Here is a 13,287-nt window from a genome sequence, read left to right on the forward strand (position 1 = left end):
TTTAGACGCATTATTCTAGTCGAAATTCTGTTTCATAATTAAAATAAATTTAAAATAAATTTTTGCATTTATCTTCATTTAAAAGCTGTATGACATATTGTTAATCTTTATTTAATTATAAATCAAAAAAGAGCAATAAAAATTGAGATATAATATTGGGATGTCAAAAGCACTTCACGTGAGCAATTATGTAAGAAAAATCACGCTAGTAAAAACCTCTTTTTACTTTCTTGCTTTTTGTCAGCACATTGTAACTGCGAAATATTTAAAATTATAAAATGAACATCAAATATATTCCTTGGTATATGTATCACGATATATGATATCACATATAACGACTCGCGCCGCTAAAACTAGACACATATAACAAATTGTTTCATTAATCGGAGAATATTAAAAATGTAGAGAATATATTTTACTTCGTAATATATGTTAATATTTCGGCAGTTAGACGGTTGGCGCGCGACCTTGGGTTGAGGATGGTACGGGGTGGCACGAAGCGGCGCGTCATGTTTACGTTTACGCGTAGTTACCGCGCAGTTATTCTCTTTCCGAGAATTCTGAGATTCGTACAAACAAGTAGTCGTCGTGTCGCGTGCGGTTCTTTTTCACATTACTTTTTGAAATCTTATCGCGAAGAATATCAGATATAATACGAAATGTTGTACTTTATGAATAATTAATCATACTAGTAATCGTATTATATGAATATTCATAAAATACATTTTGTATTATATCTAGCATTTTTTGTGATTATTATATGTATGTTTCAAAAAGAAATGTGTAGAAGAACAACACGGCTACTTATCTATACGAACGGTATCACACGAGTTATAAAAAAGCAAGTTAGTATGAACACTCTCATGCAAATAATGCAATTCCTGCTTTTACAATTAATACAGCTTAATAATTTAATTAATTTTTTGTTTGTTTAATATTCATGTGTTTAATATTCGTTTCTAAAAATTAACTGATTGCATAATAATTGCATAATAATATAGATAATAGCTACATATATTACATTTATCAGATTATCTTCCCTCTCACGGGTACTTGACGTGGGGGCCCAGAAGATATTTACACGAAAAGAAGGTTTTTCTAATATCTAAAAATTTTCGGATCTATCTGAATGATATTTCTAGATAAATTTTTAGATATTTGAGTAAAATCGTTCTCTTCGTTTAAAAATCTAAGAATAGGAACCTCGTATCCTCGTTGCCGATTTACTTGAAAATGAACGACCGCAGCCAGTTCATCACGTCGCGCGTTTGCATCGGGAATGCCGTTAAGTTATAGTCCGCGCGCCATTATAATATTATTCGCGAGTGTTTTACGCGAGTGTCCTGTGCGAGAGGATGTCAACCCTTTCTGAGAGGAGGAGGAGATCTGGGAGAGGCATCAGGCACCAGCGGAGCAACCTTGCGGTAAATATTATTTTTTACTTATGTAACATCTATATCCTTCTTTTTTTAAATTTAATCTTTAATAATTTCATTTTAATAATTTAAAAATGATAATTAGGAAAGGATTATTTTAAAATTATTTTGAAACTTTATAAACATGTATTTTTAAAGAAATGTATAATTATTTTTATAAATATAACTGAATAGTGAATTATATATATATAATTCAATGCTTATAAAAATGATATTTTGAATATTATATGATTTTATTTTCAAAAAACTTTGCATTTAGTAATATTTAATTATAAATATTTTTGAAATATTGGTTGATTCTTTTACTCTGTTTTAATTTGGGTTTCCTATTTTTTTTGTTATAGAATCATCGTAGCGACGTTGCTGATATAACTCCGCTGTTGCGCATCGGATTGGTGAGTGATAAATTAATGTTTTTATTGGGGTAACGGATGTGTGGTAATTTTATTAATTACTATATATATATATTACTTTTTATTAATTACTATATATATATATCTATAGATGCATATGCATCAATTTATTAAATATATATGGATATACTATATGTATAGCATTCCATACATCCGTTGCCTTAAAATGGATAAGTAATAACATTAGGATAAACTTAATCCTGGATATCTCTTTATTATATGGATTTTATTGTGTATGCATTGTTAAATTGATAATGCCATGTTATACCCCTGAATAAAAAGTTTTTCATACATGAATATCCATAAACATGTATAATTATATATGAAATATGCACATGCATGTTCCTACATTCCTCTTTCTTTTTTGTAAAAATTACTTTTTAGTGTGATAGAAGTAATAATAGTAATGTGAAAACATTAAAAATAATTAAAAGGATAATTTTTATATTATTTGTTTTTTAAAAATCAAGTTTGAAGAAATGTAAAAAAAGTTACGTATTATTATATATAAAATTATGCATAATTGTGTTTGAGCAATATTTTTTATATTTTTTAACTTGTTTTTTTTTTCTGAAACGAACAATGCGAAAATTAATCCTTTAATTATTTTTAACATTTTCATAGTACTATTATTATTTCTGTTACATTAAAAAGTAATTTTACAAAAGAAAAAGAAATGTATGAACATATTTGTATTTCGTATACGATTATACATGTTTATAAATATTTATGTATGTTTATACATATTTATACATATTCATGCATGAAAAATTTTTTACTGGAGCATTTAAAATTACTTTTAATTATTATTAAATTTAGCTCAAATTTTTTGTAAATTTTTAATTATAAATTCATGTTAATGTGAACGTTTTTCTACTTTATTATTAAGTAATTTAATTACAAATATATAATAAAAAATGGATTTTTTCGATGATCGTTTTTTATATTAAAATAATACATCTTGGAAGTTAAAATAAAAAAGGATAAAATACTTGTATTTTTGAAATATATGAAATACAGAAAATTTAAAAAATTTATACAAAATAATAATTAGAGTTATGAAATTATTTTTTATATCATTATATAGAAAAGTGTTTATTAGAGTTTAAATAAATACTGTTTTCTTATTTTTCTTATCTATTCTATCCTCAAATATTCATTCAGGATTAAGTTTTATATAAGTTAGTGCAGAAAAGCAATACCTATACATTATAAGTATATGTATACACATATCTATAATATGAACTATTTTTTAAGAAATTCCTTTTTTTTCATACTTATTTATATATATCTTACTAATGAAATGATAAAAATTGTAATGTAGAGCATACAATTTATTAATCTCGCTTTTCGGTAAAAGATATTTTACATTTATTAATTATTATTATTTATCTCAATGCACTTACTTCGGCCTAATCTTTTATAAGTTATCCATATGTAGTAACTGGATTTTATGCCAGTTGAAGTAACAGTGATGTAAGATCCAATACACATTTTTATCAAAAAATATAAGAATTTTATCTTATAACTATTTTAAAATTGCGTTCAAAGTTTTGCATGACTTAAAATACTTAATTTTGAAATAATAAATTATTCAAAAAATGATTTTAATCAAATATAATACAAAATATATAATATACAAAATACGATAGAGATATATTTATTGAAATGAGGGAAAATGATCCCTTTTGGATCTTACATCACTAATCTGAATTTCTCATCTCCGCATGTTTTGAGATGAGATTCAGCAACGAATCGTTCGAATCGTTAAAAATACGTACGTGGGCTTTGAATTTTATCGGATAATCGATTTTGTAATTTTCAGTCATTTTTATTTATAAATAAATCTTTTTGATTACATTATAAAATTTACATTAAGTAATTTAATTTAGTTTCATAATATTCGAGATTCTTGAAATAAAAACATTATTGATATGAAGATTTTTTAAATTTATTTTCAGTCGAATATTTATGTTTTTGATTTTGAATAAACGCGAATAGAAAAATAAACGCGAAATTTATTTGTATATTAATAGAATTGTTACTATTATTATTAATGATAATTATTTATATTAATATTTATCTATTTTATTAATATGATGGCCTCTTCGCGACGCGTTCGTGTTCCGCGCATCGTACAAAAGCGTAAAGTCTTACGCTTATTGCCGGCGATATTAATCGGCAGCAGTCGGCAGCGAAAAGGAGTATTTCTCCTTGTCGATTTTTGGCTTATGAAGCCAGAATGTTGGCCAGGAGCAACGAAAGGTGAGTTCAATCTGGCCAGAAGAAAGAAGAGAATCTCTTTACGAGCCCAATGAGCAGAATGTCTAAAATCGAATTTTTTATGAAATTTTAAAAATGTTTCTTAAAGAATTCTTAAAGATATCTTAAAGTTGCCTTTTGCGTCAATTTTAGACATTCTATTCATTGAGATGTGTGTCAATCTAAGGTATAAAAGGTTTGTAAAAGGTAAACTGAATATTCGGGAGGGTAATTTGCTCGCAAATTGTGAGTTCTTATATTTTTTGAGAGTTATTTAAAATACAAAAAACCAATAAACAACAGGGTTAATGAGAGAGCAAGTTTGGTAGATTAAAAAAAAAATTTACAAAATTTGCGCTTAATTATCCGCACTGACTCTTATTAGCCTTGTTATTTATTAATTTTTTTTGTATTTTAAAGATTGAAAGAGCTTGTTTTAATTACATTATTGCTTATTGCTTATTTATTATTAGCAATCGCGATTAAGTTATCCCACTGAGTTTATTATAGGATAGGATATATGGTTAGACATTAGCTGCGTTTAGCAGAGAAAGCAACTTTGCAACTGTTGTAAAATTCTTCTAGGTAATTGATTTATACATTTAAATCCATTATAAGGAACCAAAAGCAAGAACCAATCGTATTGAAGAATTTTACAACAATCGAAAATCTACTTTCTTTGAACGCAGCCATTAACACATTATATATTCACGGTGTTATTGCACATTTATAAAGTAATGTAGGTAGGAATATACGGGTGGGTATCGGCGAATAGACACAAATAAATGAAAATATACAGATAGGTAGGACAATAAGTATGGACGATAGGTAGGATCTACATAGGTAGGATGATAAGTATAGATAGGTAGGACTAAACACGTTATATATATATATATACAAACTTGATATTTGGAAATGAGGGAGAGGATTAAAAATTGAATAAAATTTTAATTTTAAGTTTTATTTAATTATCAAAATCCCGTTCCAATTATCGAATATAAAAATAAATCAAATTAATTTCAAATTTTATTAAATTTTCAGCTACCCTGAAATTAAATTTTTTTATAAAATTCTATACACGTATAAATTATGCAACGCGTTAATACTGTAATTAACTTTATTGTAAATAAATGTATATACAATAATATTAGGTACGTAATATAAAATTTATGTAAACTATATCCAGATGAATGCTATAATCATACTTACTTTTGTAATTTGCACAATGATTTTCAGAAAAAAATGTTATATACATGGACATATTTTATATATAATGATATATAATTGTATATAAAATATGTCAATTTTTTATATGATTATGTGTAATTTTATATATAATTAAATATAAAACATTTTTTCCCGGGTTACTAATTAATTATACATTTACTGGAATATATCCATATTATATGTCTATTCAATACAAATAGCATTTATCTTGTTGTAGTAAACCAAATTGATAATAAATTGTAAATTATACGAAATCAACGAAATATATAATAGCAACAATTGTTTATTGATTTAATAAGTTTGATAAATATTTAAATTCAAAACTTTTTTTTTATTTAGATATATCAATAAGTCATTAATAATTTTAAGTAACTTCTTATTAAAAATTGATATTTAGAATAATCGTCATTTTTTTCTCCGTATTTAGTACAAATTTATTAAATAAGTCATAAAGATTGGAGCTTTGACTGGCAATGGTTAAATATTAACTCTTGCTTTTCGACTTTTACATTTTTAATATTATAAAATTACAAGTATATTTTAGTGAACAATTTATTATGTGCAAAGATTTCATATCGCTGTCTCTCGCGTCAGATGGATAAGTGATTACGTGGTTTGTACCGATGGAAAGTCGAAATTGTTTTCATCATAGAGGATTATTCTTCGTCGTTTTTCGTGAAGTTCATTCGCGAAGTCCAGTTTAGTGTTTCTTCGGAGATTCTTATGCAGAATTGGAATTAATCTCGTTTTCTCGTCTGCAGTTATTGGTAGTAACACTTTCGTTAATGAGTCAATGATTATTGCTATATATTTTAAAGTCAAGTTGTAACATTAATTCAGTGTATATAATTTTATAATATATAATTTTAGTATATAATTTTCGCTTTCTTTGTTTTATTAAATGTTCTCCCACTAGTAATAATAATGTTAACAATAGTACACTGTCTTAATAACAATAGAAATTTATCGTGTTATATGATTGATATGGATATATAATTATTATTTTTTTTAAATTCAAATTATTAAATAAACAAATTTAAGTTTTATACAAATAATTTGCTTATAATTTTTCGATGAGTGCTCTAACAAAAATGTGTTACGAATGTATATATTTAATGTTCTAACTGTTATTTTACCATTATTTTTAGGTATTGGACATCCCGCAGAATATTTTTAATTATGAATTTATATGTATATACATTTTTTTATGATAAAATACATGCAGATATTATGAGATTATGTTGAACGAATATTAATTTTTGTCGATATTTACATAACTTTTTTCAAAATTCTTTATAGTTAACAATATTATCGTGATTATATGAATTGAATTTTAAATGTGTGGATACAAAAAATTCAAGATGAGTCGAATGGGTACCCTCATATTAGCGGGATATTAATAATTGTAATTTTTGAAAAATAAAAAATTGTTAAATTTTATATAATAAATTTTTCAATATAAATGTTCTTTAAAATCCCGTTATTATCGGGTTCGGCTCATCTCGAACAGTTGGTACTCGAGAAACTTTTGTACCCATACATATAAAAAATTACAATACGCATGTATTTTATTTTATTATTATTAAATATATTCCTTCGTAACCACTATTGTATAAGGAAATCATTTTATCTGTTTATTTTTAATAAGAGATGATTTTTAGTCACGTGTGGCAGAACATATTTTCTCGCGAATATTAATATTATATTAATATTATATATATAAAGATATGATAAAAATAATTGTAATTGTAATTGATATGCTATCAAAATTACTATCGCTAAATAGTTCGAAAGATTCAGGATTCACATCGCAATCCTGTAACAAGATCTAGCATTTGACGGATTGCTTAACTTTTCTTTGCAAATGGATCTTGTAAAATTTATGTCAAATCAGAATACATTAAGTTTGTTTTTTACTATGAAGATTGTTCTTCTTTGTATCGGATCTAATTAGCATATCATGAGGCGGAGGGATTTTGATATGAAATTATTGAGATAGTTATCTTGAACGCAATAAAAGTGCTGTTATAAATATATTAATGACTTTTATATATTAATAACTTTTTGTCGCAATATTATTAAGTTTTATATTCGAAAATTATTAATAAATACTTAATTAATAGTAAATACAATCTAATTGTTATCAGTATTTCTTCTGCATTTATCAATATTTCATTATTATCGTATGTATTTTCGACGTTTTCGTATAATTCCGCATTACAAAAATTTGTTAATTATGTTCCTATATTATCATTTTGATTATATTTTGAACAGCATTGATAATTGTATATTGTATTGTAAATAATTATTATAATTGTAATATCGAATTGTATAAAAGATAATACAATAAAGAATAATATTTAAAAAGTTACAATTTCATTAGCGAAATACAATAAAACAATTAGAATAAAAACAAAAAAATAAATTAATTTACCTCCCAGCAAACGAGAATAAATTAAAATAGATTGAAATTTTTTTCTTATTTTTCATCCGAATGCGTATTTTAAATAGTGAATAGTTTTTTTTGGATTCAATTAAATTTAATTGGATGCAATTGGATTGAGAAACTGCATTTCCTATTCAAAATTTTGAATTGAACAGTATTCACAATGCACAGAAAAGCTAATATTATTTTTTAATTGAAAGGCATAGAGATATGCTCTATGCAATTTCTACAAATGAATAAAAATATATTCAGGATTGAAAAGCATTCATTTTAACATTCGTGAATCAATATTTCTGAAAATCTGAATTCATTTCAATTCATTTCAATCCATTCTCGTTTGCTGCAAAAACGGGCTACTAAATTTATTAATAGCTTGTTTGTTTTACAAAGAAAAGAGGACCGCCGATAAAATTGGCGGGGGTAGTGGAGGGCCTCTATAGCTCATTTTTGCTAATTCTCAACAAACGAGAATGGATTGAAATGAATTGAAATGGATTCAGATTTTCAGAAATATTGATTCACGAATGTTATAATGAATGCTTTTCAATCCTGAATGCATTTTTATTCATTTGTAGGAATGGAGCATATCTCTATGCCTTTCAGTCTAAAAATAATATTAGCTTTTTCTGTGCACAATAACATAATTATGAATACTGTTCAATTCAAAATTTTGAATAAGAAATGCAGTTTTTCAATCCAATTGCATCTAATTGAATTCAATTGAATCCAAAAAAAAATATTTGCTATTTAAAATATCCATTCGGATAGAAAAAAATTTCAATCCATTTTAATCCATTCTCGTTTGCTGGGTTACTCTGTTTTTTATTTTTAATACTAAAAACAGGCATTAATGTCCGTTTCCACTAATGTAAATTAACTTTAATCTCAGTTCTCTTCTTCTTTTTTTAACTCTCTTTAGAACTAGAAAAAGACGAAGAATAAATTGAACCGAGATTATAGTTAATCTACATTGAAAATCGCATAAACAAAATAAACATTACATGCATATAAGATAAATATTTCCGATCCACAGTTTGTGAATGTAGCACGATTATACGAACTAATAGCGATTTTGGCTGGAAATATCAATGTGCACTGGTGCATATCAAGACATATTATATACTGTTAATACTTTTTACGGCAGTATGTTTCAGGCGAATACAAATGTGATACGAATTCAAATGTGAACCTTATTACCGATCTATAATACTGGTCGCGTGCGGTATGGTCGTAGGCGTCCAGTATTTGAAGAAAGTTTTGCCATTTTCGACTATTTGCATTCACGATTTTCGAGAAATCTATCCAGTTTGGAGATTTGATCGATTTTTCACTAGAAAGCACAAGGAGAGTGTGGCAAATTGCATCACGTGATTACATCATGTCCAATCAGGATATTACGGGGTAACCAGTTTTCTCCAATCTCTTCCATGTCTTTGAAGCTTTGATGCCTATATCCAATCAAAGAAGACGAGTTACATGATACAATTTGTCACTTTCTCCCTGTGAGTCTCTCTCTAATTTTCACTTTCTTCTTTGTGCTTTTTTGGAATACAAACGGCCATGTTTACCCCGATTTTATTGTGATGGCTCCCTTTTTGAGTAGTACGAATAAATATAATGTAAATACATAATAAAAACATAAATATTAAATATTATATTATATTATAATATTAAATATTATATTACTATATAGTTTTAATATTACTTAATATATAATTTTAATTTAAAAAAACTCACTATTTCATCGGATATTTTTCGCACAACTTCTTCAATGTAATTTTTTATTTTCGCTCTGCCTTTTTTTAATATTCTGTCAATATTAATTCGTCATCGTCATTTGACGATATGTCAAAAATTCCATGAGTACATATAAATCACTCATAAAATCAAAATTGATGCTATAGGTTGGATATCAATTTTCAGATGAAGGCTATGCCTAACTGCGGTCCACTTGCTGCTACGAATGTTTCGAAGTATTTTTTGATTGATCGAAATAAAATTCTTTCTTCCAATTTGGTCAAATAAAAATTTCGAAGCCTTTGTAGCATCAAGTGAATCGCACTCGAAATCAGACACTAGTGATAAAATTAATACCACATGATCACACACACACACACTGCTTTTCAGCGACTCATGAAAACATCAAGCCCAACAATTACATCAACTGGTAACGAACAAATTTGTCGGGGCCACTTTGTGTACACTTGTACGGAGACCAGACGCACATACTGATAAGGAATTGCATCAGTTGAACACACCAGTTGCACCGACACCCGAAATATGCAGTCGGTGCGTCCCAGCCGAAATCACTATGAAAAAATTATGAAAAAACACTATGAAAAAATCAAATGGAAAAACGAAATGGAAATTATCAAATATGTTTTATTAACAGTACAATAATGTATATTGTACTGTTAATATGAGATTGTACGATTTAATCTGTTTTTAATACATTTTTATGACAATTGTGTATGACAGCTTTATGTGCACCCCAGCCGAAATCGCTATTTCATTGTACAACGGTCTTTATATGCATTAGTGCATGCTAGTGCATCCCAGTCGAAATCGCTATAAGAAAAGTGAACGTTGCTATGTAGTTTACATTCACTTTGTCAGAGGGCAGTTGTGCGCGGCAGCATTTGCAGTTGTAGGTTTTGGGCTGTCGTATCTTCTTTCATGGTTTCCTTCTGCCTTAAGTGTTCCTCGTATTGTAGGGATTCAACTTATTCACTGTAAGTAAATTTGTCATTCTAAAATGTAAAATGATCGGTAAGTTACAGTGAAAATTTTTATTACCATATGCGATAATATTATATATATCTTAGCTTAGGAGCTTAGGAGGTTTCTCTATCGTCATGGCTGGAAGTTATAAAAATTTTATGAAACTTTTGGAATCGTGGCCGTTAGATAAAAGCAAAGCTGGCAGGTAATTATGCCAGACAAAATATCGTACATTTAATTATTTTAAATGCAATGGTCATTATCACTAGTTACTGACAATATATCAATATTTACTTGATATGTATTATTAGTTATAGGTTATAATAATTTATTACGTGTAACTCTTGGATTGATTATTTATAAAGAAAATATTTAATTTACTATACTATTAACTTTTGCTACTCGTTAATATTTTTCTCTATTTTCTGTCTATTTGATGATTTTTAGCGACTTGGGACAGCACATTCGTGACCAATTGAGAATTGCGTTTTCAAAGGGTGAAGCTACAAACCAACCGAATTCTGAACAGTGTAATCGATATTATTCAAGTTTAAAAAAGATTTCATCGAATTATTACGGACAACTTTATAAACGCTCTTTGTTAAGCACTGCAAGTGGATTGAGTAGGGAGCACTGTAATTTGGCATTGACTCAAGAAATACGAAAGTATTTGTCAGGAGAGGATAACGGAATATTTAATAGGCTTCGTTGGACACTAAAAAATATTATAAGAAATGATAAGGCTTAAGTTTACATACTTTGCAAATAAGTTTGGTAAGAATAAACATTTTATTGATAAAACAAACACATTAGTAAAAAGTAATTTACTATGTTTAATTAATGTGAGGCAATATAGTTGTAAATATAACATCTGTTCTAACAAAGATCTTCATGTACCTGTTATGGCGCAAGAAGTATTGACATATATGGCTCCATCGCCAGGCAAAACATACATAGATATGACATTTGGTGCTGGTGGACATGCTACCAAATTATTAGAACATTCGCCTGATATAAAAATATTTGCATTAGATAGAGATCCTTTAGCATATGAATGTGCAAAGCAATTATCACAGAGATATCCAGGACAAGTAATTCCTTTGTTAGGTAAATTTTCTGAGTTACCGCAGTTACTTGAATCATACAACATTAAAGAAAGTAGTATAGATGGTATTTTGTTCGATTTTGGTTGTTCATCAATGCAATTTGATACAGCGAGTAGAGGTTTCTCTTTATCAAAAGATGGACCATTAGATATGAGAATGGACGGGCTTCGATGTCCAAAACAACTTACTGCCGCGGATGTATTAGAAAGAGCAACAGAGGAAGACTTGATTCATATCATAAAAGTTTATGGACAAGAGAAATGTGCTAAGAAAATTGCACGTGCTATTATTGACGCTAGATACATGTTTAGAAAATTAGAGACGACAAAAGAATTAGCTCAACTAATTGAATCCACTTTAGATGGTGAAATTAGAAGAGATAGTCTTGGCAGATTTTCACATAATGCCACGAAAACGTTTCAAGCACTTAGAATTTTTGTCAATAATGAATTAAATGAAATCAATTACGGTATACTTCTCGCACAAGTATACTTGAAACTATCTGGTTGTTTAATAACGATTTCATTTCATTCACTTGAAGATACTATAGTTAAAAGACATATTTCTGGAAACATAACAGATAATGTAGCTAATACCGTGGCATTAAAATATGCGCATTATGGTAAAACATTTGATAAGAACGAATTTGAAAGATTGACAAAAATACCATGGAAAATGATACATAAGCATGTTTTGACACCTACTGCTGAAGAAATTGAAACAAATCCGAGATCGCGATCCGCGAAATTGCGTGCTATTATGAAAGTAAAATAAATATGTACAGTGTATTAAAACTTGTAATAATTCGCATTTTTTTTTATCAATGTTACAAATTTGTTGAAATGGTATACTTGTAATGTGTATACAATCTATTTTAACAGGATGTATTACCATATTGTACATAAATAATAATGTAGTTTCTTGTACAAAAAAGTTTATTAATGATTATGTATTGATATATTATAAACTCTCTGAGGAATTATTAACATTATATACTACGAAATGTTCGTTGAAAAATAAACATTTAATTTAGTTACAAAATAGATATTAAATTTAAAACAGGCCTTCTATTTCATCTGTTTCGGTATTCCAATCCATATCATAAATACTTGGTCTAGTCGAAAGTCCTGGCATCATCATAATCTGAAATATATAATGAAATAATAGTGAAAATTACTTAATAAATCTTTAATAATAAAAATTAATAATAAAAATCTTTTTATTATTAATTGCATAGTTGAAAAAATCATTCACCTCTCCCACCATAGGAACAATAAATCCAGCGCCGGTTGAAACGAATATATCTGTAATGTCGAGGATGAAACCGGTTGGTGCACCTTTGATAGCTGGATCTCCAGTTAACGAATTTGATGTTTTTGCCATACATATCGGAAATTTGTTATATCCTAACTTGTTATACTGTTCGATTTTTTTCTGCACCTATAATGAGTAGTAAAAGTTTATATATTGTATTAAGTGTAGGAAAAAGTTCGTGGCATTTTTTCCGTTTAGCTGTAACGGGAAAAACGCCACGAACTTTTTCCCACACCTAATATGTAAGTTTATATATTGTTATAATATTATATTATAACAGTACATAAAATGTCAATTTTATTTTAGTATATTAGAGTTTTTATAACAAATATATTATCAAAGAAAAATCGTGCGATAATTAA

At 27.4% G+C, this 13,287-nt stretch overlaps 2 protein-coding genes across 7 annotated transcripts in view; one reads left to right on the top strand and one right to left on the bottom strand.

The window, feature by feature from the left end:
• Positions 1-10,473: 10,473 nt before the first annotated feature.
• On the top strand, positions 10,474-12,487 carry LOC108692078 (probable methyltransferase-like protein 15 homolog). 4 transcript variants are annotated; one of them, XM_018200190.1, is made up of 4 exons: positions 10,474-10,516; positions 10,610-10,710; positions 10,953-11,612; positions 11,721-12,487. In XM_018200190.1, the coding sequence occupies exons 3-4, from the start codon at positions 11,240-11,242 to the stop codon at positions 12,383-12,385; spliced, it is 1,038 nt and encodes a 345-aa protein (XP_018055679.1). In that variant the 5' UTR covers positions 10,474-10,516; positions 10,610-10,710; positions 10,953-11,239; the 3' UTR covers positions 12,386-12,487. The 4 variants fall into 4 exon arrangements, with proteins under 4 accessions (XP_018055679.1, XP_018055680.1, XP_018055677.1 ...); XM_018200191.1 differs by having other exon boundaries at positions 10,953-11,279; positions 11,391-12,400; XM_018200188.1 differs by having other exon boundaries at positions 10,953-12,400.
• A 41-nt stretch (positions 12,488-12,528) lies between these two features.
• LOC108692076 (C-1-tetrahydrofolate synthase, cytoplasmic) overlaps positions 12,529-13,287 on the bottom strand; it is a 7,404-nt gene continuing 6,645 nt past the window's right edge. For all 3 annotated transcript variants that reach the window (XM_018200185.1, XM_018200186.1, XM_018200187.1), the window contains exons 12-13: positions 12,866-13,051; positions 12,529-12,754 (exon numbers count right to left, since the gene is read on the bottom strand). In XM_018200185.1, the coding sequence (XP_018055674.1) occupies positions 12,665-12,754; positions 12,866-13,051 (276 nt within the window). In that variant the 3' untranslated portion in view covers positions 12,529-12,664. The remainder of the gene's footprint in view (positions 12,755-12,865; positions 13,052-13,287) is intronic.

Source organism: Atta colombica, unplaced genomic scaffold (assembly GCF_001594045.1).
Source record: "Atta colombica isolate Treedump-2 unplaced genomic scaffold, Acol1.0 scaffold58, whole genome shotgun sequence".
NCBI classification, from domain to species: domain Eukaryota; kingdom Metazoa; phylum Arthropoda; class Insecta; order Hymenoptera; family Formicidae; genus Atta; species Atta colombica.